General features: G+C 41.2%; 1 protein-coding gene across 3 annotated transcripts in view; it reads left to right on the top strand.

Moving 5' to 3' along the window:
- Nucleotides 1-26,078, top strand: part of SORCS3 (sortilin related VPS10 domain containing receptor 3) — a 633,894-nt gene that overhangs the window by 529,410 nt on the left and 78,406 nt on the right. For all 3 annotated transcript variants that reach the window (XM_027529080.1, XM_027529079.1, XM_027529078.1), the window contains 5 exons: nt 71-217; nt 2,117-2,219; nt 8,365-8,441; nt 11,457-11,548; nt 19,435-19,542. In XM_027529080.1, the coding sequence (XP_027384881.1) occupies nt 71-217; nt 2,117-2,219; nt 8,365-8,441; nt 11,457-11,548; nt 19,435-19,542 (527 nt within the window). The remainder of the gene's footprint in view (nt 1-70; nt 218-2,116; nt 2,220-8,364; nt 8,442-11,456; nt 11,549-19,434; nt 19,543-26,078) is intronic.

The following is a 26,078-nucleotide window of genomic DNA, read 5'->3' as shown; positions in this document are numbered from 1 at the left end:
CCCTAGGCTTCTCCAAAACTATAAGCATTTTGGCCCAACGTGGTTCTCCATCTTTTGCCCTTTTTCCTAGGTAGCCGGTATCAAAGGGATATTCCTGGCAAACAAGAAGGTGGATGACCAGGTGAAGACATACATCACCTACAACAAAGGCAGGGATTGGCGCCTCCTGCAAGCTCCAGATATGGACCTGAGAGGAAACCCAATACACTGCCTGCTGGTCAGTGTCCCGGTCTCATGTGAGACCACAGGGCAGACTACTTACCTGGGGATGCTCCATCAGGGGCCTTATTCCACCAGAGAGGCCTTAGGAAGGTGCCTGGTGCTGGGCAGGGATTTCCTACAACTCCTAGGGCATTGATCTGTGGACTCAGACTGCCATATCATCTGGATGGAAAGTTCAGTTGGATTCCACAAGCTTTTACTTGAGAATATACTATGTGCTACAACTTCTAGTAAGAGAAAGACTCATAGGAGAGAGCCTGTGCCCAAGGGTCCCAGGCAGAGCTCAGTAGTGGTAAATACCTATTAGCTGATACTGATATGATGCCATTTGATAAGTGCTTGAAAATGGGTAAGGTAAGTAAAAGCTGCATTAGAAGCCCAAGAAATGCAGGCTGGTATGTCCACATGGACAAGAGTTAATCTCTCAGCATTCCCAGGGTTCCAGCTGTATGGGATATTGACATAGGCACATGGAGGATCTAATGTGTAAGACATGATCTCTGTTCTCAGGGGCCGCAACTCCAAATGAGGAGGGAAGCCATATCATTAACAATGAAATTCACAACCCTCAGTGCCCTCTTAAAGAGGACAAATGTGAGAAACATTTCTACAGTCCCAGAAATGATTATGTTTCTCCTTTGCAAAAAAAGTTGCTTTTCACTACTTACTGGATATTCCAGACATTATGTTAAAAACTGGGAGTATGGTGGTAAATGGGATTAACATGGCCTTTTCCTTTTGTAGTTTTCAGTCCAGCTCCATGTTTTTGGCTTGAGGTACTAGGAAGGTCAGAGACATATGCCTGCCTGTGTCCAAGAACTGGTCACAGCAAGAATTCCCCACTCCCTAAATCTTACCCATGGATTCATCTTATTTTATTAACCTAATTTTCTCCTTTCCCCAATTTCACAATTTTTTTATATATATTTTTTATTATGTGTCTGCTGCTGCTGCTGCTAGTCGCTTCAGTCGTGTCTGACTCTGTGCGACCCCATAGACGGCAGCCCACTAGGCTCCTCTGTCCCTGGGATTCTCCAGGCAAGAATACTGGAGTGGGTTGCCATTTCCTTCTCCAATGCATGAAAGTGAAAAGTGAAAGTGAAGTCGCTCAGTCATGCCCGACTCTTAAGCGACCCCATGGACTGCAGCCTACCAGGCTCCTCCATCCATGGGATTTTCCAGGCAAGAGTACTGGAGTGGGGTGCCATTGCCTTCTCCTATTATGTGTCTACATCTCTCTAAATCCCTAATCCTTTTAAAGAAACTCAACTAGGGATAAATAAGTAAAGACAAACTTATACAAATTTCAGATAATGGCTTCAGACAATTTAAGTGAAATTCAAAGTAAAATTATAAACAGGAACCAAACACATGAAGCAGAAAGAGGGACCATCTGATTGAAGAAGAGGGTAGAGGGTCAAGACTGTCTCTCTTCACTTCCCCCTCCACTGCTCCCAGTGGCCCCCACAGAGCTCCAAGAAGCAGAGTGTGATGGCCACGGTGAAAGATGGGAGAAGAACATTGTCATCCTGTGGGTGGGAAGAAATGGTCAGGAGGCTTCATGAGGCTGACCATGAACTGGACCTCGATAGATAGAGTCAGGGTGAGAAAGGGGAAGCATACAATTGTGGTGGGAGCAGGGACAAGAAGGGGCCTATGAATGGTGCTCAGGGTAGGTTCTGATGTGATTCTACCAGCTGTTCAGGGAGAGATGACTCCTGCCCCAGGCCATCTCTTGGGGCAGTGAGTAAGTGACTCACATCTAACCCTTGCTGTTCCTAGAAGGTGGGCACCTGCGAGCCCTGTATCTGGTGGGGCAGGGGTGCATGTCAGGAGTTCCCTGACAAGAATGAAGTTCCCAGGAATGAAACTACTTTCTTTTTCTCCATTTTAGCCTTTCTGCTCCCTACACCTACACTTGCAGATCTCCGAAAATCCATATTCCTCAGGAAGAATCTCCAGCAAGGAGACAGCTCCAGGGCTCGTGGTGGCCACAGGTAAGGAAGACTGAGCTGCTTCTTACTGAGGGCTTCTGGCACGTGACATGAGCTCTTTGTAACCATTTGAGCGTCAGATAAAAGCTGTGGGCATTCATCCCAGGAAACAGGCAGAATTTGTGGAACTGCAAGGCCAACCGAATCACCCAGGCAAAGAGCTCCAGAACCTTGTAACTCTTGGTGAATGCAACATTTCACGTGGTCATAGCGCAGTCCCTGTGTTAGCTAGAGGCCAGAGTTCCTTTCCAAGTCATCTAACTGATCAGAAAGGTTGTTTGCAATAGGGAATTCTCACTGTGAGAAAATGTGATATATGAGCTTCTTAGCTCACCAAGTATAAGTTTGGGGTAGTTTTCTCTTTGCACAGAGGATTCTTTACAAAAGGTTTCACCCCAGAGCTGTTTTTAATCAGGAGGTCTCTGGTGCGTGTAAAGATTTGTTTACACATGGTTAACCACTTGGCTGAGGGCCTGGGGGAAAGGGCAGAGAAACTCCAGGTTGCATTGTTGGAGCCACTGTCCACTGAACATCGATCAGAAATGAAGATAAAACAACTCCGAGATGAAAACGAAAGTCTCCTGGGGAAAGTGCTCTGATTAGCATGCATTTGATTTCCATACACCTTTTCAGGAATACATTAATGGCATAAAGCAAAGCAGGCCTCTAATCTTCGAAGTTAGAGCTCTGGTGTGAGGCAGTTTTTTTCTAATGAAAGTAGATAAATTCACAGAGACCCGCCGAGATGATAAACTCATCAACCTGAAGCTCCAGGCCCTGGAGTTACTTCTCTGCTAGCCATGACTTCCTTCTCCAACCCTTCAACTGCACAAACTTTTAAATACCACCAGTGACCATCCACTCGAATTGGGGTGACAGCTAGCACAGCCTTCTGAAGACACCTCAGTCAACTCTCCACCCATAGAAACTGGATCCACCATATTTAACACCACTGGCTTCAGGGAGCCCAGCACAGTGAGTGTCGAAGGCAGGCTCTGGTACTATGTTCCTGACGGGGGGAGTGACCCCCACACTCCATCATCCATGCCTGTTAGGCCTCCCAACTGTGGGACTGCTATACTTTGCCTCTCCTCCAGGCCTACAGGAGGCCCTGGACTGGAGTGGAAGGAACACTGGAGAACAGTAATCAATAATAAAAGTTACAGAGCACAGACTTTGGGTTCCCTGTGGGATGGAGTAGAAAGGGAGGTGGCAGGGGGCTTCAGTAGGGAGGGGACACACGTATGCCCGTGGCCGATTCATGTTGATGTGTGGCAGAGGCTGTCACAATATTGTAAAGTAATTATCCTCCAATGAAAATAAATTGTAAAAAAAAGGAAAAAAAAATAATAAAAGTTATCATTATGTAAATGCTAACTATGTAGCCAGGATTTCTTTCTGTGGCTTAGCCACTCTAAACATTGGTGTTTTCACTGACAGTGGAAAAAAGAGTACCGACATAATGGAACTGGAGTATTAAACAAAGTGATGGGTTTCAAGCGTTCAAAACAGTGCCTAGGAGATATTGAATGCTCAATACATGATACCTTTTATAATATCATCATTAATATTACAGAAATTTAGAACTGCTCTTATTGCACCAGAAGAACATGATTTGTACACGTCTTTCAATAGAAATCCACAAATAATGTGCATTCAGTGTGCATCTCCAGAATGAATGAATGCACTTAGGAACTCTGCAGGCCTGCTTTCCAAGCTGAGCTCTGACACTTATGAGCCTTAAGAATTTGACCAAGTTCTTTAACCTCTGTGCTTCATTTCCCTCATCTGCAAATCAAGTTATCTTTCCCTGCCTTGTGAGGGTGTTGTAAGAATTAGAGATTGGAGAGTGTGCCTACAAGATCCCGCTGAGGGCTCAGAGCATAGTCAGGAGGGTTAGTTGTGGCTGGTATCACCTACAACCATCATGGGGCTCGAAATTACTCTAACTAAGTCTTTATGAGCTAACAAACACATAGGCATTCAAGACTGGATTCTGAAACTTCTTTTGCCCATTTCCATGAGAATTTACTAATATTCTCCATTTGTAACTCTTGTAACTTTGCATAGTGCATCAAGAGGGGCATAACACAGCTGACAAGATCCTCATGAAAAGCCTTTACTGGGTCACTGACAGATGTCTCCTTATTCCCAGCTTCTCCTTACCCTGCTTGCCAGTTCTCCCTGAAGGTCGTTTCACTATCAGAAAAATAATTACGAACTTAGCCGAGGATGCCTTCAGTGGTCTGGATGGACCTGTCTCTCCAGAAGCCTTTTCCAGATCCATGCATGTCTCCTGCCTTCAGGTGTCAATGGCCCTGGTCCCTCTCACCTTCACTCCTCACTGCCTTCTCCTATCTCCCACTGAGACCAGGGGTCGGGGAAGTGGCATGGATGACAGTGCCTGCCGGGATTCATCTCTTATGTCTGTTGAGACCACCTCCAAAGGCAGATAGAATTCCAGTCTGGAGAGTTTGGCATTTGCTTTTTAGCAGCAGAAGCACCAGAGTACTAAGTATCCTTACACTGTGGTTTCAAGCTGGTCACCGAGACCATACATCCTTCCAGGCTCTTAAGGTGTACAGAGCACTTTCCTGCTGTGATTGCAAATGGCCCTATGATTTATGGGTGAAGAGGTGGAGGGCAGGAGGAACAGGTATCTTGCCCTCACTCACACTCCCTCTGCCTCCAAGTCTAGTCCATCCAGTAGCCATTCGGCCAGACCTAGTCCCGAGCCCCTTTACCTGCCAGCCCCACAGCTACTCCAGGCTCCCTGCCATGCTTCCTGTACACTCTGAATGTTCATACCCTTATGTTGTCCCTTCCATGGAGGTGCTTTCCTGTACTGTCTGCTTCCTCTTGCATTTAATTACCCTGAGTGGACATCAGTGGTGGTGAGAGAAGCATCTCTAACCTCAGAGCATGTTAAGATTCTCCCCCTGTCTCTTTGTGTTTCTGTCTCTCTCTCTTTTTTCCAGTTCAGTTCAGTTCAGTTCAGTCGCTCAGTCGAGTCCGACTCTCTGCGACCCCATGAATCGCAGCACGCCAGGCCTCCCTGTCCATCACCGACTCCCGGAGTTCACTCAGACTCACATCCATCGAGTCAGTGATGCCATTCAGCCATCTCATCCTCTGTCGTCCCCTTCTCCTCCTGCCCCCAATCCCTCCCAGCATCAGAGTCTTTTCCAATGAGTCAACTCTTCGCATGAGGTGGCCAAAGTACTGGAGTTTCAGCTTTAGCATCATTCCTTCCAAAGAAATCCCAGGGCTGATCTTCAGAATGGACTGGTTGGATCTCTTTGCAGTCCAAGGGACTCTCAAGAGTCTTCTCCAACACCACAGTTCAAAAGCATCAATTCTTTGGTGCTCAGCCTTCTTCACAGTCCAATTCTCACATCCATACATGACCACTGGAAAAACCATAGCCTTGACTAGATGGACATTTGTTGGCAAAGTAATGTCTCTGCTTTTGAATATGCTATCTAGGTTGGTCATAACTTTCCTTCCAAGGAGTAAACGTCTTTTAATTTCATGGCTGCAGTCACCATCTGCAGTGATTTTGGAGCTCAAAAAAATAAAGTATGTCACTGTTTCCACTGTTTCCCCATCTATTTCCCATGAAGTGGTGGGACCGGATGCTATGATCTTCGTTTTCTGAATGTTGAGCTTCAAGCCAACTTTTTCACTCTCCACTTTCACTTTCATCAAGAGGCTTTTGAGTTCCTCTTCACTTTCTGCCATAACGGTGGTGTCATCTGCATATCTGAGGTTATTGATATTTCTCCCAGGAATCTTGATTCCAGCTTGTGTTTCTTCCAGTCCAGCGTTTCTCATGATGTACTCTGCATGTAAGTTAAATAAGCAGGGTGACAATATACAGCCTTGACATGCTCTCTTTTCCGGGAGTGTCTAAATAAAGCCTTAGGTAGAAAGGTACCTTGGGAGGACATGAGGCTAAAAGCATGTTGTTGACAGCTGCCCAGATGGGCTGCAGAACCCGTGTGATTGACCAGCTAAGCTGTTGTTGTGAGGAGCTCCCTGTTTTCCATGGCTCTCCCCATTTCTCCTATCACACCACTCCAAGGGGGACCAGCTGCCTCTTCCTCTAGCCTGGCCTGGGGCCACACTGGGAGCCCTCATCCAGTTTCACTGTAACAAGTGAGGCACAGCATTCAGATCTTCCTTCTCTCACACCGTAATCCAGACTCTCCCTCAGAGGTTTCCTTCCTATAGGTCCAATTGGGGACGGAATATGTTCAAAGATCAAGTCATCCTGGACACCCCCTTTTCTGTCCTTTCCTCTGGGAACTGACTTTTGGTCTGTGATCAGTAGCGTTTCTTTCAGGGATCCTTTCAATTGACCCAAGATATTTCTAAAGCAAGCTTCACTGGGAGCCTTGGATTCTCATCATCACCATGCCTCCAAAATCAGTCTCCTTGAGCTTTGCAAGAGAGGTTTAAGATATAGGCAGAACCAGCTCCTAAAGAGGATGTAACAGATGCTAAGCCCTTACAGGGCCGGCAGATTCTAGCTCTTGGGGGGCTATACATACACCTGCCTCCCTGTCTCTCTACCACCCTTGGTAGATGTTACTTATCCGTCACCAGACTCTGTTCTGTTGAAACCAAACATGGGCTCAGAATATTTGGCACAGTGCTCCAGGTGGCCATGATTAAAGGACAGGTTGACATTCTCTGTCCCGTCCCTCTTTACTTTCTTCATTTCTGTGTCTTCCAAAACCTGCATCTGAAGAGTTGAAGTCCAGATTCTAGACATAGATCCTCAGAACTGTTCACCATGTCACTACCCTCTCCACTGGTACTGACTGCCTGAGCCCTGAGCCCTAGGGTTATTTTTGGAAGTCTGAGTGTCAAAACAAGTTGGCTAGCTGTGTGCTCCCTGATGCTGATGTGAGCTTGACAAGCTGTAGCCTGGCTTTAATTTCTCATTTTGAAGCATTAAATGTCAGGAGCTCAATTAACATTTTCATTATTGCATTTTTATTGTGCTCTTATTTAGGCTACAGATGTGTGGGAGCTAACATTCCCTTCCTGCTATTTTTAAAGAAAAAATATCAGCCTCAATGATAAATTGTTACATGTTTAGGGCACTCTCCTGCTTCTAAAGACCTCCCCAAATGCACATCAACATCATAACATAATTCAGTCACGTGTTTCCTCATTCATCTGTTGTACAATTATTTATTGAGCAGCTCACTTTTAAGTTTGGGACATTTGTTCTGGGACCAGAGGGTTTGTGGGTAAACTTGGGCAATATGGATAGGCTAGAAAATCTTAACTACTTTCTTGTTTTTACAAATATAACCACAAGGTGATGCAAAGGGAAGAAAAAGAAGGGGAGAGGGAAAAGGTGTGAAGGAATAAGACAGGAATTGTGGTCAGTCTAGGTGTAATCCAGGTGACTTCTCCCACCGTGCTTGATGACCATGGCTTAGTCGCTAAGTTGCTAAGTCTTGCAACCCCATGGACTGTAGCCCACCAGGCTCCTCTGTCCATGGGATCCTCCAGGTGAGAATACTGGGATGGGTTGCCATTTCCTTCTCCAGGTACTTGACGACCGCGGTCTGCTGAATATTGTCATCTTCTTCTAGAAACTCTATCACTTTGGTTACATATTCTGTACCATTGGTTTATTCAATGGCCTGGCACACAAGAAATATTTTGACAGGTTTAACTTGGAAACAGATACACATATGTGCACACACACACATATACATACTCACACATACACCGGTTTTTCTTAACATAAAATTACATATGAGAAGGAAGGTGTTCCTAGGCTAGCATAATTGTTTACTCTTCTGGTCTTTGCCATCATCAAGATCAATTTTGGAGAGACTGATGGTATACAGAATGAATAGTTCCAGAGATCCAAGCTAATCGATATTTGGTCTTTGGGTGTTGTCTTTTAAACAGGCGTCCCTCTTGTATTATTTATTTATTTGTTGTTTTCCATGTTAGGTTATCTTCCTGCTGGGGTTCTAATATGACACCAAGAAAAAACTGCATAAATATATTCTAAACATAACTTGGAAAACCTGTACTCTCTGCTACCCCTTTCCTCAACCCCAAGCACACGTAATCTGTAAAGCGCCTGACATTTTCAAATAATCTGCTTCTGTTTTAGGCAACATTGGTCCGGAGCTCTCATATACTGACATCAGTGTGTTCATCTCTTCTGATGGGGGCAACACATGGAGACAGGTAACTGAGAGATTCGGGAACAGGGAAGAGATATTTAGGGCAAATTCTGCCAATATTTCTCTTATCAATGGATTCTCAGGCTCATTGTGACTTTTTGTTTGTAAAAAAAAAAAAAATTGAAGCAGCAATTCTGTTTGGTCAAAGTAGCTGGAAGAATCGATGAGCAGTGGGGTAAAATGGGAAGAGCTGGGCAAGGAATAAGAAGAACTGGGGTTTCCCTAGTTTTTTCATTCTTTCATTCAGCAAATGGTATGGAACAGTCACCAGATGCTTAATTACCGTGCCTGTGTGAGGGGATACAATCAATAAAACAATTTTGTATCATTAATGTGCCACGGGATCTTGGCAAGCACGTCTCTCTACCTTTCTAGATCTGTTTCTTTATCTACAAGGTGAAGGGTATAGAATACTAAGACCAGCAAAGCCACAGAAGTGGCTTAAGCCATCTGTGATGGCTTAAATAATATGTGGGCCCAACCTTAGTTAAGGATGAGACTGCTTAATAGATATATGACCATATGAAAAATTAACTCAATTGTACAAACATTTTTGTTTGTAGTGCTGTCCAATAGAACTTTCAGCAATAAGGAAAATGTGCTGTGTGTATGCTGTCCTTTATGTTTGTTGCACACTTGAAATATGGCTAGGGTGACAGAGGAGCGAATTTTTAATTTAATTTTAATCAATTTAAATTTAAATTGTTTCTTGTAGCTACTATATTGGACAACACAGACTTATACAGTGTCAACTAGGTGTCAAGTATAAACCTGATGAGGCCACTGAATACTTTTGAGTCCCTTTTCCCATGGCGCTCAAAATTAAGTAGAGGAAACGGGCTCATAAATAACTGTAGCTTAGATTGCGTTATTTTAGTGTCATTATTAGCTTGCAGAGAAATGGGAGGAATTAATTCTACTTGGGCAAACTGGGAAAGACTTCACGAGAAGAGCTGACATTTTACTAAACCTTAAAGATGAGAAGGTTTCTATCTGAGGAAGAAAAAGGATGAGTATTGAATGTCTTAATGATGAAGATGAAGCAACTATCTGAAATCTGCTTGCACAACTTTCTGTTTGGGTCCCTTGGTGAAGATTATCACCATCACCACCAACATCATCATCATCACCCCCATTGCCATCACTTCCACTACTACCACTTATCAAAAAAAAAAAAAAAAAATTACCAAGGACATGTTAGACACAACTCCTATGTTAACTACTATAAGGTCTACTCCAAAGAATAAATGAAGATTCCTGCCCACAAGGGAATCAACTAGATGAGGAACAGACACATAAATAAGAACATACTTTCAAAACATAAGATACTCTCTTATAAGTGCCAAATGGGGTAGAAATTGGAATGTAAATTCTTCTGGTCCAGAAATTCACAACAGACAAAATATTGTCCCTGAATACAAGAAATAGCTCACCTGGCCAGGTGGCCACTGCAACATTCCTTCCTTGTGTTGTCACCACTTTGGTTTCCTTGTCTCTTTTCCCAAACAACTAAGCATTCCAGCTTCCACTACAGTGCTGAACAGGGCAAGAGTTAGAAGTGGCCAGAATACTATTTTAGAGAGGATAGTATGAAGAAAAATAACTTCTTTTCCTCAGTACTGAGAATCTTCTTGTAGTCCTTACTCTCAGACTTTGATCCAGTGCTTCTATTCATGGAGTCCACTTTTGAACTCAGAGTCAGAGTCTATGTTTATATCTGGAATATAAAAAAACACACCATTAGTGTGGACATTTAAAGGCAAATATAAGAAGAAAACCAATTGAAAGGTTTAGGCCCGAGAGTCCATTTGCTTTTCTCCATGGTGTTCTCTGAGTCATATTTACAGGGGACACCATCCCTCCTATCCCCTCCTTTTTAACTCCGCTTATATCTTTTTACCCCTTCTAGTACGTCTCACTTAACCCACCACCCCAACCTCTCCATCCAGCTTGTAAGAGCCACCATTAGTGGTTAAGAACTGGAGGAATTCTCTAATTCCACTTTTCTCTAGAAGATCTAGAGGAGAGAACTTGTTCTTTGGTGCAGACAATTTTTTCTGTCTTAGGTTGAAGACTTAAAAGTTATAAATTGTAGAAGTGTTGCTGTATGTGGAGTTAGGTCTGAGCTAAGGCTCTGAGACTTGCGTCATGGTAGGTGCTTAGTAAATGCGTATGCAGATGGATGGATGGATCACTGAATAAATCGGTGAGTGAGTGGAAAGATTGATAGGTAATGGACAAATGAATGAATCAAAGAATGAGTAACTCTGCATCTCAGGAAGCATGGTATCCCATTGAACATGTAGTGTAAGGATCTCCAAGCACTAAACTTAAGTCTTCATTCAAGCATGGGAAATTAGGGTGTGGTGGCTAAGTCTGAGAACTCAGTTATCATGTAGACTTTAATGTCCACATGTCTAAAAGGGATTGTCCTTTAAGTTCCTAGAAAGTTTATAACCCTACTATAAGATACATCACCAACTCAATGGACATGAGTTTGAGCAAACTCCGGGAGATGGTGGAATATAGGAAAGCCTGGCATGCCGCAATCCAAGGGGTCGTAAAGAGTCTGACATGACCGAACGACTGAATGAGACAGAGACCATTTATAAATTAGCAAACGTCTCATTTGAAAAGATGAGAAAGAGAAAGCTGACTAGTAACATACTCAGATGAAAAGATGAAAAAGTTTTTCGAAGCTATGTTTTCCATTGGGTTATCTAGTTGAGCATGGGTCTTGTTGCCTGAATTTCTTGTGGCACACTGACTCACAGTACGAGGGGAAAGAACCCTGGAAATGCCATTTGAGTGGATTAGGGACAGTTGACAGTTATTTGTTCTCTGCTAGCCCATTTTTTCATCTGTTAAATGAGGATGACATTGCTTGTCAAACTTCTTGATAAGATTGTTGGAAGCTCAGAATCTAGATGAAACAATATATGTGAAAATCTTGGTAAACTTTCAAGCACCATGCAAATGTAAGGTGTTGCTATGATTGTTGTTGTTGTTGTTGTTCCAGATCTTTGATGAAGAGTACAATGTCTGGTTCCTAGACTGGGGTGGCGCCCTCGTGGCCATGAAACACACACCTCTGCCAGTCAGGCATTTGTGGTAAGGACAGCTTCCTACCCTATTAATGGAAAACTTTTCAGTGGAAAATATTGGGACAAGTTGCTATGCATGGTTTTATACCCATTTTACCCATTTCTTCATCCATTTCTTTATCCACCCATTCATTTAATGTACATTACATCATCCAACTCCTAGGTAACAGTAGTAGACCAGATGATTTAGATGAGGAGGTATAATGAATAGTATTAAAATGCAAGCATATTAAATACATTACTCAGCTACACAGCTAGTACCTGGAAGCACCAAGTTGGGTTTCTATCACCAATATGCTTCTCTTTTACCTGCTCATTTTCCAGATACTTTAATAAGTACACAGAGTGTCATTACATGGTCTCTGTCCTCTGGGAGATCATAATCATGGTAAGGAGTTTAGATGGTCCACATATCATCAGAAATCTAAGCAATGCCTGGATAAGAATGCTGACTCTGCATTGCTGGAATCCTGAGGCTGGATGGAGCCTCCACACCCCCAGTGTGTGAGCAGGGGTGGGGGTCTTCATACCATAGGTGGCATGAGGGCTGATCCTAGAAGAAAGGATGCCAGGAGCAGGAGTAGAAGTGATGGGAGGAAAGCCAAGGGATGAGAAAACTCTGACCAAGCCTGGAATTCAGGAGATGTAGGGAGTGCTCTGAAGACTGTATTTGGTTGGAATCAAGAAAGTGAGTAAGTAAGGATGGGTAGGATTCAGAAGAACTAAAACACAAGTTTCAGGCATTTGGGTTGAATCCGTAGGTAATTCCTTCTAGTACCAAGACCTCTCTCTCTGTAGTAGGAAGAGCTCTCTCTGTTGAGGACTGAGTAGGGCTCACACTTCTAGAGAGGACAGCTTGACTCATAAGTTCATTATTTTTTTTAACCAAGAAAAGTAACATCTCTTAGCCATTATCATTGTATTCTAAGCATTGCTATCCAACTTGGGAAAATTATTTAATATTCACTCAGGAAAATGTAATAGGATCAAATGTTGCTTCTCAAGTTCATTAATACAAAGTTTGATAGTTCCCTATTCCATGAAATATTTTTTTGTTGTTGGGAAAATAAATATTTATAGAGCTCAGAAAAAAAAATAGCTACATTCCTATTGAATTTTCTTTTATAATAGTAACGACAATATTACCCCAATTTGTTCACCTTGTTCACTTCAATTTACAAAAGATTAAAGATGATTGTTCAAACTAAGCTCTTGAAACAAAATTTTTTCCATTTAGTGGATGTTGATACTGTCGTAAATGCTACAAATATTTCCCTCGAGTTAGTTACCACCTGTGGTGTCTGCTTACTCGTCTACTAATGAATGCCCTTCTCTGAAATAGTCCCTGCACTGGTTAAATGCCAGCTCCTGAGTGTAACTCACTCACGAATTCTTTGCACTCCTCTTTCAAAGCTGAGTGAGTGTTTTGTAAGGGCCTGACCTTATCATTATCGTCAATATTTCCTTATAAACTTCTTGACTTTGTCTCTGGCTGGCTTATGAGTTGCAAGTTTGTGAAACTCAAATGCAATTTCTTCATCACCAGTAGCTTCTAATTAAGTTACAACCTTCAAGGTAAACAAATAGCTTATTTTAAGTGGAAGAAAGGTTAAGTAATCAGTTCATTGTTCTTTTCTGTAGTAGGTCTCAGACTGACATTATTTTGGCAGCACACACAGATGTATATATATTTGCATAAGAAAAAGACATTGGCCTACCCACTCTCCTGTATAGTGGCTCTTGAATTTAAATAATAGCTATATCACCTTTCAGAAAAAATTGGAACCATAATTGAAGAGCTGGGGAAACTTTAGCTCAGCTAACAAGGCATGCTGTTTCCTATAAATTGAAATGATAGGTAGCTAGATATGCATGGAGACAAAACAGCATACAAATGAACCCATCCATTTGTGACTGTGTACACTTAGATCCATTGAGATTAGAATTTAAGTGCTATTTCGGGTAAGCCCTCCATCCAGTATTATTAGTATTACCTTTGTACCTTAGAAGCATTAGAGTGAAATGAACAATGGAGCCCTGTGGAATGCAATGCTCTAATGAAAACTTATAATAGAGTTACTCATCAGCGAGTAGACAGGGATCCCACTGTTTGCTTAGCCCTGACAAACTGTCAGTGTCTCCTTTCAATGGAATGTTCTTGGAAAATGAAAACAAAACATCACCTGGCCATTTGTGTTCCTTTGCTCTTCTGTAAGTGGTTATGAGCACTGGTGTTTTTGTTCAGAGAAACATTCCCATGAAAACAATAGTTGCAACCAGTCTGTGCCTCTGAGAAGTGAAAGTGCATGTGCTGTTCTTAAGGACTTCCATGTAGATTCATTGCCATCACCTTGTGCATTTGGGATAATGTAAAATGGAGCAATACACCTAACCGAAGGGAGGAACGTTGATCATCGATGACCATTTTAACTCTATTTCTGTGCTAGAGTATTCGGGGGAGGACTCTGATTGTTGTTGGAAGATTTCATTTCTTTTAGTGGCTCTCATCTCAGTATGATAAAGTCATCAATGCATGGAGTTAGGAAGGGTCTTGAGGAGACAGTACAGCAGATACCTCTCTGACAACTCTTGAGACACCCACCTTACCAGGACAGCACAGAGCTGACCAACTTACAGATGGATTCCCACTTTGTACATCAGCTTTAGTTGTTAGAAAGTTAGCTTTGTGGCGAACAATAATGAATCTACTTGCAATTTCTGTCTGCCAGTCCTTGTTCTGCTGCCCAGACCTATGCAGAGTAAATCTGTTCCAGAAATGGGTGTGAATTTTAGAGTCCTACACTTGGAAAGGCCCTAAAGAGATGGCTCGGTCTAGGCTTTCTAAGGTGTGGAAAGTGATCAGATATGCAATTCAAGACTGATTCCATGCCTTTGTTCATTTATTTCTCACATATTCACTGAGCCTATACTGTTTCTCCAGGATTAGTGTAGGGATTGGGATATGCCAAAGGACAAGACAGAATGCTCATTTGTTGTTCAAATATTTGACTTTCTCTTTAGAACAATTATGAGAATACAAATCTTTTCTACCTTATTCTATCTGTTTTTAAACTGATATTTTCACACATCTATCCACATTCTAATTTCATTCACAGATATTACCCCTTTTCTGTAGGCAACAATTATTTTTGTGTGCTGAACTATTTGGATCTTTCTTACTTAGAAAGTTAAAAGGCGATGGTAAATTATTCAGCTCTTATTCTTCTTTCCCTTAAGCTTGATTCAATTCATAGAACCTGTTTCTAGAACAACTGTTTCTTAATTTTAATCACATTGATTGTCAGTTTTCTACAATGATTGAAACTGAACACGGTGTTTAGGATCTGGTGAAAGGATAATTTCTTCTCTTGCATATGCTAGCTGTCTGTGAACACACCCTAGACTCACAATGACTTGATTATCACAAAAGTGACCTTGCTAGAAAATATTTATCTTGTGATTGACAATCACCTAAGTTTTTTTTTTTTTTCCAGCTTGTGCTTCTCCTGAGAGTTATTGTTTTTCCTTTCTCTGGCTATGGCAATCTTTGCTTTTTTTTAAAATAAAGTATTCTGCTTTAAGTTGGTCCTATCTTATAAGTGACAGCCAATTCTACATCCCTGGCTTTGATCTCTCTCCATAAATCTGGATGCATCCATCCAAAGGACTTCTTGACACTGTTACAGCATGGAAATCCAAAGCACATCTCAGCCTAGGTGGACTGAGCTAGGCTCCAAACAAAACAACAGAAAGCTTTGCTTCTCCTATTCTTCCCATTTCCCTACCTCAGTTGCTTAACCCCCCCAAATTCATGTTGTCTGTGATTTCTTTTTGTTCAAGCAAAAGCCTATTGATTTTATCTGTAAAAATATCCTAAAAGTCTTATTGACTTTACCTGTAAGAATAGCCTCAATCTCTCCATCTCTTTCTATATCCACTATTATAACCTCTGTCCAAGCCCCTTCTCTTACTTGGTCTCTTACAATTACCCGACCTCCCCTTACCCCCAACACCTCCCCCCCACCCCAACCCCCACCCCGCCAACACACACTGATTCATCTCCCTACATCCTGTTTGGGCCCTGACAGTCCACTCACCACAAAGAAATAAAAGTTATCTTGTAATGGTTAAATCAGATCCTCTCTCTCTCTCATTTCAATTTGAAAGCAAAGTCATTTGTAATCTGCCCCAGCCTTATTTTCTTGACTCCATTTCCTCCTGTCAATCCCTCTTCCACTAATCTACAACCACCTACTGGCCTTCTATTCTTCATTTCACACCAGATCTGCCCTCCAGAATGGCTCTCACCTTGATCTTTGCATAGTAAATTCCTTATTATCATTCAGATCTAAGTTTAAATGTCACCTCCTCAGAGAGGACTTTCTTAAATTTTCAATGCAAAGTAGCTTTACTCTCTATCATATCACTCTATTTTAACTGCCTTCATGACACTTATTTTTAACATATATTTTTAGCCCATTTATCTACATGTTGTTTGTCTCCTCAAACTAGAATATGATCCCAGTGAAACTAGGGCGTTTCTTGTTCACTGCTGTATCCCTACACATAGGCTACTGCCAGACCAGGCACATAATTAAATATTTATAGGTGAATTCTATGTTTTATGGTCCTGCCTTGTCACTATTTAGAGATCAATGGTTAACTTTACTCCTATCTCCCTGGTACTGGTGATCTTATCATTTCTGCGTCACCTGTAGGCCTAAAGGAATTCCCAGTTCCTTTGTCTTGCCCATTAATGAGCTATGAATTGGGAAGGAGAAGGTGGGTCCCGTGGGGTTACCATTCAGTACTGTTACTTCAGAACATTAAAAGCTCCTAGTTATCTGAAAGAGTAGCTCTCACAAATGGCAGACCCAAATTTCTGATACTCAAGAGATTAACTTTTATAATGTTGTATTTTGTGGATTTTCTTTAGGAGTTTTGGTTTTAATAATTATCTCAGTTTGAGAAATTTGGGTGCTGGAAATTACTGACCTCAGAAAGTCACTTGAATGGCACAAACTTGGGCTTCCTAGTGATACACAGACCATAAATTATAGTCCCAGCATTCATCCCTCAGCCTGGCTCTGGAGATTGTCTCCTTGTCTGTGCTCATTTTATATCATTTGTAGACTTTGGTTATTGTCTGTGTTAGTCTTCCCACTTGGATGTTGGCATTTCCTAGTTTTTTTGGCTGATCCTATCCTTCCATTTAATCCATGCTTTTGCTCCTTCATGTAGATTCAGTTCATTCAGCATGCTTTTATTTTCCAGCAACCAATTTCTCCACCTTGGGCTCAGTTTTTATTTGGAACTTCCATCTCAGAACTCAGAGCTCAGAAGGCTGTGAATGGTCCCTCTGTTTCTACTTTGTGGTATCTTATCTTCATGTATAAAGTAAAGACGGCTGTCCTCTGCCCTATTAATGGCAGTGATGTGAAGGCTCCTCCTTCCCTGGGATGCTGGTGGCACTCACTGCAGTTTTTTTCTGCTGACCTTCACCATTAAGGAAACTGAGAATGAGACCAGGACAGAGGCCTTTAATAACCACTTTGACTTCTTCCTATCAAGACAATAATCAATCCAAAGTTGTCAAAATAAACCAGGAGCTAAAGAAATACATTTTTTTTTAACCTCCTGTACTTATCAGACAGAGTTAACTAGTTAGCGGCCATGACATATTTTGAAGCACCTGTGATTCATTAGGAATCAAACCAAGAGGATACGTGGCAGGAAAGGTAAACCCATTCCTAATTATACTCTCACTTTCACTTTTAAAATGAGAAACTCATTTCCATGAGAAGCAGTTCAGATTTGCCCAACTTCCTCTGGTTCCACATCAATGATTATTTAGCTTCAGCCTATTAAAAAAATAAGCCAAGTCCTTAAAAGTTGAAATAAGATTAACTGTCATCATCATGCTGTACATTAGATCTCCAAGAACTCATTCATCTTGCATAACTGAAACTTTGTACCTTTGACCATTTCTCCCTCCTGCCCATTCTCCACTTCCACCCATTCTCCACTCCAACCCTCTGAGAGACCAGCTTAATTATGACCAACCTTTCACTATATCTCTATCTATCAAAGTATCATTTTACACTTTAAATATGTACAATTTTTTTAATGTCAAAGATATCTCAGTAAAGTTGTTTAAGAGAAAATAAAAGTCAAGACTGATGCTGATAATTTAGGAATGATAGAGGATGACATGGCTGGATGACATCACCGATTCGATGGACATGAGTTTGCGCAAGCTCCAGGAATTGGTGATAGACAGGGAAGCCTGGCATGCTGCAGTCTATGGGGCCGCAAATAGTCGGACACAACTGAGCAACTGAACTGAAACATTTTTATGTCCACTGTCTGATTTTGTTTATAAAAGCAGGTCTAGGTATACCAGAAATATAAAACTTGTTTCATGATAGACTAGTTTTTCTAGCTGAGTAAAGAGATTGACTTTCTTATTTTTAAGATCAGTTTATTTGGGGAGAGAGGATAAGATAGAGACATATTTGCAGAGACTGGACTGAGTAGGTTGACTGGTAATGGGGACAGAGATTTGTATCTAGTTCATGGATGTTAGCATAAATCATGCTTGAAAAGTGCCTGGATAGATTAGAAGAGTTTTCTTAATCATTCCTTTTTTTAAAAATTTATATATTCATTTAACATTTATATAGTACCATGTGCCAATGTTTCTGCTAATTGCTAGGAATGCAAAAATGAATAGTATGGTCTTTGACCTCAAAAAGATTATAGTTCATTGAGAGAGTCAAACATATGTTTTAAAACTGTATGTAATATCAGGTAAGAAGCATTGTAATAAAGGTGTGATATCAAGTGGGTGGCGGGGGGAGGGGTGGTCAGACAATGAACATAACCTATGTGACCCCTGAATTCACACGATTATAATGTTGAACAGAGGGATTCCAGGTGAGTTAAGAATTCATCACTCAGCACTATGATAGGGAAAGGCATAAATGTTGTAGGAAAATAGAGTTTCTACATTTGAACTCGGAGAACTGTGTGTTGTGGAGTCAGAGAAGAATTAAGAACTAACCAGGCAAAAGGATCGCAGAAAATGAAGCAAGTAAAGCTGCTTTTGGGAAGGAGGAATGTTGAGAAAATTTTCTCAGAGAAGATGGTCTTTGAACTCTGTCCTTTGGTTAAATCAAGCAACAGTTGGGAACTCCATAATATCAAGAAAGGGATATTATTAAGGAATTGACTGCTCAAGATTGCTCAACTCTTGTTCACTAAGCAGCATCCTTTTAAAGAGTTTCAGATGCTGTGTCCACAAAGGGCCAGGCCTTCCTCTTCTTGCTGGTCGAAAGACGGAACAGTGTTGCCCGGAACGTCTCAGGCACTCAGTACTTGTTCCTAAAAGCCCCTTAAAGTGGCATCAGGGAGGGAAAATGATACTTCATCCATTCTGAGCAAATAGGAAATGCTATTTTTGATCTGAAAGACACACACCTCCCTTCCCATAGGGTACACCCCACACTACTCAATTTATCTGTGTCCAAAAGTCCAGAGACTGAATTGATTGTGCTGTAACTGAACCTCAGGTTTCATTCTGAGTACTTGAGATGTGACACCTCATCCACTAAGCCCTCCTGCCTGGCTTGTTTTTTTTTCTTCCCCAGTTCTAAGATGTTGAAATTTTTTTTTTTTTTTTGCATTTCTTGGGGCTGTCTCTGCTTGAGCCAGGACATGCCGTTTTTATCAAATCTCATAATAATATAGAGAGATGTTGAAGATTAATGCCTATTGATAATCCAGACTGCCATAAAATGAGATAAGAGGAGAATTTAATAACCTGAAAAACAGTTGTGAAAGAGTGTGGTTTTCTCTTCAGCTGTCTCTTCCATGTTCTTGTTTCCAACCCAGGGTGAGTTTTGACGAGGGCCACTCCTGGGACAAGTATGGTTTCACTTCGGTTCCTCTCTTTGTGGATGGGGCCCTGGTGGAGGCAGGCGTGGAGACCCAGATTATGACGTGAGTACTTCTTTGTGGCTGAGAGGAATCCAGGGGCTTGGTTTCTGCTTCCACGGAGGCCGTGGGTTTTCCCCAGGGAGGCTTACACTGAAGCATTTCAGTGTCTGGGCCAAAGTTTCCTCATCTGTAAGATGCTCACAGCCACCAATTCAAATGGCTACTGATGGGATTACAGAAGCTGGGCTTCTAACAGAAAAGTTAAGGTTTCTCATAGAATTACAGTATTGTAACAACTTTATCCAAAACCCAAGCAAACAGAAAACTTAAGGCTTCAGATGTGTTTTCTCTTTCCAAAACAGCCCAGTAAAGGAGTAAGGATGGGGACAGGGGATAAAGCAGCCAACTTACTGAAAACAGGGGATGTTTAAAGGGAACCGCCTGGAGTCTGAGAGACACATACACAGAGTTACTGTTGTTCCACTTCAGATTCATTTGCTGTGAAAAGTTTTCTGTAGTCCTTTACAGTGAGAATAGATGGTGGGGATATATATCTGAAAGCTAGATAAAGCCCCTGAGTACTTTCTGAATATTAAAGAAGATAACTTGATGTTTTCTAAAAATATATCAAAATCTAATTCTCAAAAAATGGATGACCCATGTGTGTGTGTGTGCGCTTGTGTAAATAGAGGAGTGTGGGGGAATAGTTATGTTAATACTTCACCAGTAATACCAAACCACACCTCACCTCATCTTCCCCGGTCCCGAGACTGGAATACTTCACATTTTAATTATTCACTGGACAGAATGAAGGGAGTCTTCTGAGCAAGATTAAGGGGAATTTGCTGTACTGTGGAGTTGTCACAGAAAGGCTTACAGAATGCTGCTGGACTGGTTTGGGGGAAGGTTGTCTTTGTACTGTAAGAGAGACTGCTGTTCTTTTAACCTTTGTGTTCATTAATTTCTTTAAGCTAGAATCAGTCTTCCCAAAGAGACCGATGAGCTTTGAGGAGGAGGCAAGTGGCTAATTCCTATGCTTTACTTTTCCCCCAGAGTGACGTTAAAAAATTATTTATAACTGTGGATATGCAGTTTTGATCAAATGTTATAATCTAGCCCCAGACTGGACCACTTTTACCATGTTCCTCACCTCCACTTCCATCCTCATATCCAGAGAGTTGTCCAGCCACTTCTCTGAGCTTTCAGAAATACAGAAAGCAAACAAAACAAATGGACAAAAGTCCAGTCCTAAGAAATTCAGCAGAAACACTACAAAGGGGTTTCTTGTCTACAGCAAGAGTCTTATAGGATTCTCAATGTCCTCATTATTTAAAAAGTGTTTATAACAGAAAATTTGGCTCCACAGTATGTCTTTAAAATTATTTGGAACAAATGCAGCAAAGAGCGATTTTAAATTAAATTTCTCTGAATTTTCCAAATTGCCTGTACAGACTTCTCTCAAACTTCAAGGGTTTGTGCAACGTGCCTTTTAAAGCCTTTTAACACTCATTTTTGAGCATGTTGTTTGTGTTTGGCACATAGACTCTATGGTTGGAAAGTGAAAGACATGATGTCAAACCCTATGAGGAACTACTATACATCTTCCCAGTGGGTGGATTTCGTTTGTAACTGGCGTCCTTAGGTGCAAACCTTTGCCATGACAGGACTTCTCTAGACAATTCTGTTGTACAGTTTGAGGATTTCCTGTAGAATTTGTTACTCAGGAAGTACAGCTTTAATTTGAGTTTTTCCAGCAATTTCTTTTCATTCTCCTAAAATATCCTCTAAAACAGATATCTTACCATCTAAATTTCTGATTAAAGTTTCTATGATAACAAGTGAACTGTGTGGGTAAGCTGGTGAGTCACTTGATTAATTAAGAGTTAACAATATTGTATGCAAGTTTAGCTGTTCAAGCCATAGACAATATTTAAGATATAGATGTTATTAATGCTTAGCCATTGTGGAGAAGGCAATGGCACCCCACTCCAGTACTCCTGCCTGGAAAATCCCATGGATGGAGGAGCCTGGTAGGCTGCAGTCCATGGGGTCGCTAGGAGTCGGACACAACTGAGTGACTTCCCTTTCACTTTTCACTTTCATGCATTGGAGAAGGAAATGGCAACCCACTCCAGTGTTCTTGCCTGGAGAATCCCAGGGATGGGGGAGCCTGATGGGCTGCCGTCTCTGGGGTCGCACAGAGTCAGACACGACTGAAGGGACTTAGCAGCAGCAGCAATGCTTAGCATCTAAAGCTTCATCATTTGGTTAATACACAAGGACTAAATATTCAAAGACACTATCATAATACAAATTTTATGTCTAAAATATAAATGATTTGAGAAATATGTAGATATATTCGTATAGTGAATATGTATGTGCAGGTATTTTTGTATATAGACATGCAGACATATACAGGTACACATAGATACACATGTATATATGGAGAGATTTAGACAACAGAGACACACAAATGAGAGAGAAATTCCAAGGATCTAGGATTGTGGCAAAACTTTTATAAGGTTATACTACTAAAAAACAAGTGGTACCTTTTTGCCAGATACTCTTATTGATGAGCAAATCAAGAAGAAACCCCTGTCCTTGTGGACTTCGCATACTTGTGCATTAAATAAACATGGCACAAATGACTCTGTCATGTTATGCAGAATACTCTGCCGAGAGATTAAAATATTTTTGTAGGAACTCCAGGAAGCATATCACAGAATACTAGGAATACCACCTTCTTTTCTTTTGTAAGCTGACTTTTGCAAATTATTTCCCATACTTTGTCACTAGCTATGAAAAGAATGCCTTTCTTTCTAGAACCTCCTGTAATACAACCACTAAGGAGTTTTAAGTTATGAGTTCCAAGTTCTATAAGGCAACGGTACTTACACTCAAGAAGATTGTGCAATCTGCTTTGAATTTATCAAGCCAGATGTGGCTTTTCAGATCTGATGACAAGCCCTAGAAAATTGATACAGCTCTAGAAGATCGGGCAGTGACAATACAAGTGGTCCTAAGGTTAGCTTTTCCCTGTTTATGTAGCAAAGAGGTACACCAGTCCTCCTTTTATTCTGTGTTCTCATCTCTTTATGTGATATATCCTGCATGCTCCCCTATGTGGCCACTCTGAACTCATCTCATGCTTCTCTTGGGCGTTACTTTGAATAATAGTGCTTATACACCAATCTGTACATGACCTGGCACTTCCCAGCGAGTTTAAGGCCATAGTTAAATTCTGTATTTATCTAATCATAAATGGTAATACTTTTTTTTTTTCTTAACTTCAGATGGGGTTTAGTTGGTCACATGGATATGAAGGAGGTTGATCTCAGGGCTAAACCATTTACTGAAAAGACAATATAGCCCTTCTGTTTTCCTTTCCTCCCCAATAAGACTCCAAGGAGTGTGGTAGAGTTTGTCCCCCTTCTACCTTGCTTATCAAGATCTTTTAAATGGTTAGTAAGCAGAAAAGGAACTAGAATAGTGCATAAGTTTCTTATATGGGATTTGAGACAGGCAGGTGTTTGTCTTTAATGGAATAAAGATGAGTTTTGGAAGCAAACACCCAACTGACTATAAACAATTCAAGCTTCCTATTTTTAAGTTTTCATTAAATCAAAGTTTCTGTAATATGAAAATGACCCAGGGCCCTTTAGATAGCAGAAGGGTAGTCTCTGGAATGATTGCCAAGAGGCAATTTCTGTCTTGATTTTAGGTTTAAAAAGGACTTTAAAACCAAGTGACCCACTAGGATGACCACTGCTTTTCTTCAAGGAATGGCCATGCAGAGACTGAAGCAGGAGTTCAAAAGATTTTATATATCCCTTATGAATTTCAAGGACAGGAAATTTATTTGGGGATAAGATTACTTAACCTTACCGTTTAAACAGAAGCTTACTAATGATGTAATTCAAATAATGATGTTGGTTATTTGAATTCTGTATCTTTCCTCTTTCTGTTTAACCCTGACTCTGATACTCAACTAGAGTCAGGCAGAAGTAAAAGCAAACTCATTCACACTGAGGTTTTATTGCCTTATCCTGTTACATTCATTTAAATATTTATAAGTTTGTGATGGTTAATGTTATGTGTCAACTTGACTAGGTCATGAGGTACCTAGATACTTGGTCAGACATTATTTTGTATGCTTCTGTGAAGGTGTTTTTGGGTAAGATTAACATGTAAATCAGTAGACCCAGTAAAACAGATCGTTTTCCCTAATGTGGTGGAACTTATCCAATCAGTTGAAAATCTAGATAGAACTAAAAGGAACTAAAAGGCTAACTCTTCCCTGGGCAAGAGAGAATGAAGACTTCTTGCCTGGCTGCATTTGAAATGGGACATGGCTTTTTCTTGCCTTTGATTACAACTGAAACTTCCACTTTTCCTGAGATTCAAGCTTGGGATTCCACCACTGGCCCTCGTGTCTCTCCAGCTTGCTAAACCACTCTGCAGGTCTTGGGACATGTCAGCCTCCATAACTGTATGAGCCAGTTCCATATAGTAAGTCTCTCTCTCTCTTTCCCATCCCTATCTCTGTGTCATTTTCTATTGCTATTGCCTATTCACTCTGTTTCTCTAGAGAGCCCTGACTACTACATAGTTAATTAATTCAAAAACATTTAATGAGATTCTAATATATTTTAGACTTTTAAGGGGTCGGACACAACTGAGTGACTTCACTTTCACTTTTCACTTTCATGCATTGGAGAAGGAAATGGCAACCCACTCCAGTATTCTTGCCTGGAGAATCCCAGGGACGGGGGAGCCTGGTGGGCTGCCATCTATGGGGTCGCACAGAGTTGGACACGACTGAAGCGACTTAGCAGCAGCAGCAGCAAGGGGTATTAAAGAGGTAAATATAACTCTTTCTACCTTTGAGGAGCTCTCAGTCCAGTGTATTGGTGTGGGGGGAAATGAGATACACAATCTTTAGGAAATCCTAGTTAGAAAGCCAGGATATAAGTAGAAGAAAGTAAAAACTTCACATATATGAAAGGTGACAACTGAGTCAGTCTGGAATTTTCAATAGCAGTTCACCAGTAGAAAACTAATTTATAGGTAATAGAATGTAAGTTCAAAGAAAGCACACATTTTTAATAGTTTTGCTGAGTACTGTAACTGCAGCACCTAAAATGGGAGTAGATGCATAGTAGAAATCAGTAATTATTGGTTGAAAAAATGAGTGACTTCAAAAAAAAGGAAAGAACGATGAGAGCATATGCCTGAGGTTACGTGATATTAAGCAGTAGAACCAATGAAGGGTCTTAGGTTATATTTAGGAATTTGACTTATATTCAGAGTGTTCTTGAAATTGAAAACATGGAAACACCACTCCTCTTCTCAAAACCCTTCTTCAAAACTCTTCTCCAAAGTGGAAGGCTTTCCATTGCCTTTCAGATAAAGTCTAAACTCATCGAATGGTCTACAAATACCTACACTGAGTCCATATCTAGAACTCATTTCTGGCCCCCATGCTCTAAACTCCCTTCTCTGATTCACTGGTACCTTCCTGCCCCGGGGTCTTTATCTGTGTATCCATCTGGAATATGCCTGTCTTCCCCACTTGAATAACCAAACTTCTAATTAAGTATCTTTCAGGTCTCAGCTTATGTATTAGCTTTTCTGGCACATCTTCCTTTAGCCCACCAGAAAAGGTTGGGGCTCCATGTTATATGTAGTCCTACCTCATATATTTTTTGCTTCACAACACTTTAGGCAATACATATTAACAAAAGTGGCAGTTGGTTTAGTAGCTTCCCCTCCCTCTTCATCTACCCTTAAGATACAGAGATATGTGTATACATGTAAACACACACACAGGCAAACATGCACACAAGTGCACACACACACACAGACTTTAAGTTCCCATGAGGGAAGATCTCTGTGTACCTTATTCTTTGACTACCATTTGCATCATTTTTGTACTAGCACTGAGGATTTAACCATATATATGTACTGACTGATTGAATGCAGAAATGAATTTTATAGACCCCAGATATTCTGAAGTGCTCTATGTGATCAGAATCCAGGAGTTGCAAATTATGGGAGCCTGGAGTTGGGGAGGAATCTGAGCGGTGCATGTCTCTGTGCAAATGTGTGATGATGAAGCAGGGGGTAGAATGGCAGTGGGCACAGAAGGGCAGTTAGAAAATAAGGAACATCCCAGGAATTTCTTATTTCCTCCGCCATCCACAGACTCTTTTCAGCTTCCACTTCTACCAGAAGCCAAAGCTAAGGAACAGGCAACCCTCTAACACCGTGGTTTTATAGAGGAATTTGTGTGGAGGAGACAGTCCCCAGCTTGCAGGCATGGGATTTGCTTGCCTTTATTGCTCTTTTTCCCACTGTCTCTTCAAAGGTTATTATTTCAACATTCCCCAGGTAACCTTGACAGGAACCATCTAGTCTAGTCTAATTCACAGTGAAATGTGACCATTCCTATTACTTAAGGCTGAGAATGGCGCTGGGTGATTGACAAGCCGGAGGGCCTATTGCCATCTCAGGCAGAGGCTTTCCAGTCAAAGAGATGGCCCTGGCTGTTAGAGCACTTGCGTTTCTTTGGTTCCCCGCTGCTGCTGCTGCTGCTAAGT

This window comes from Bos indicus x Bos taurus, chromosome 26 (assembly GCF_003369695.1).
Source record: "Bos indicus x Bos taurus breed Angus x Brahman F1 hybrid chromosome 26, Bos_hybrid_MaternalHap_v2.0, whole genome shotgun sequence".
In the NCBI taxonomy this organism is placed as follows: domain Eukaryota; kingdom Metazoa; phylum Chordata; class Mammalia; order Artiodactyla; family Bovidae; genus Bos; species Bos indicus x Bos taurus.
Note: the sequence above shows the minus strand (reverse complement) of the source record. Positions and strands in the feature narration are given on the sequence as shown.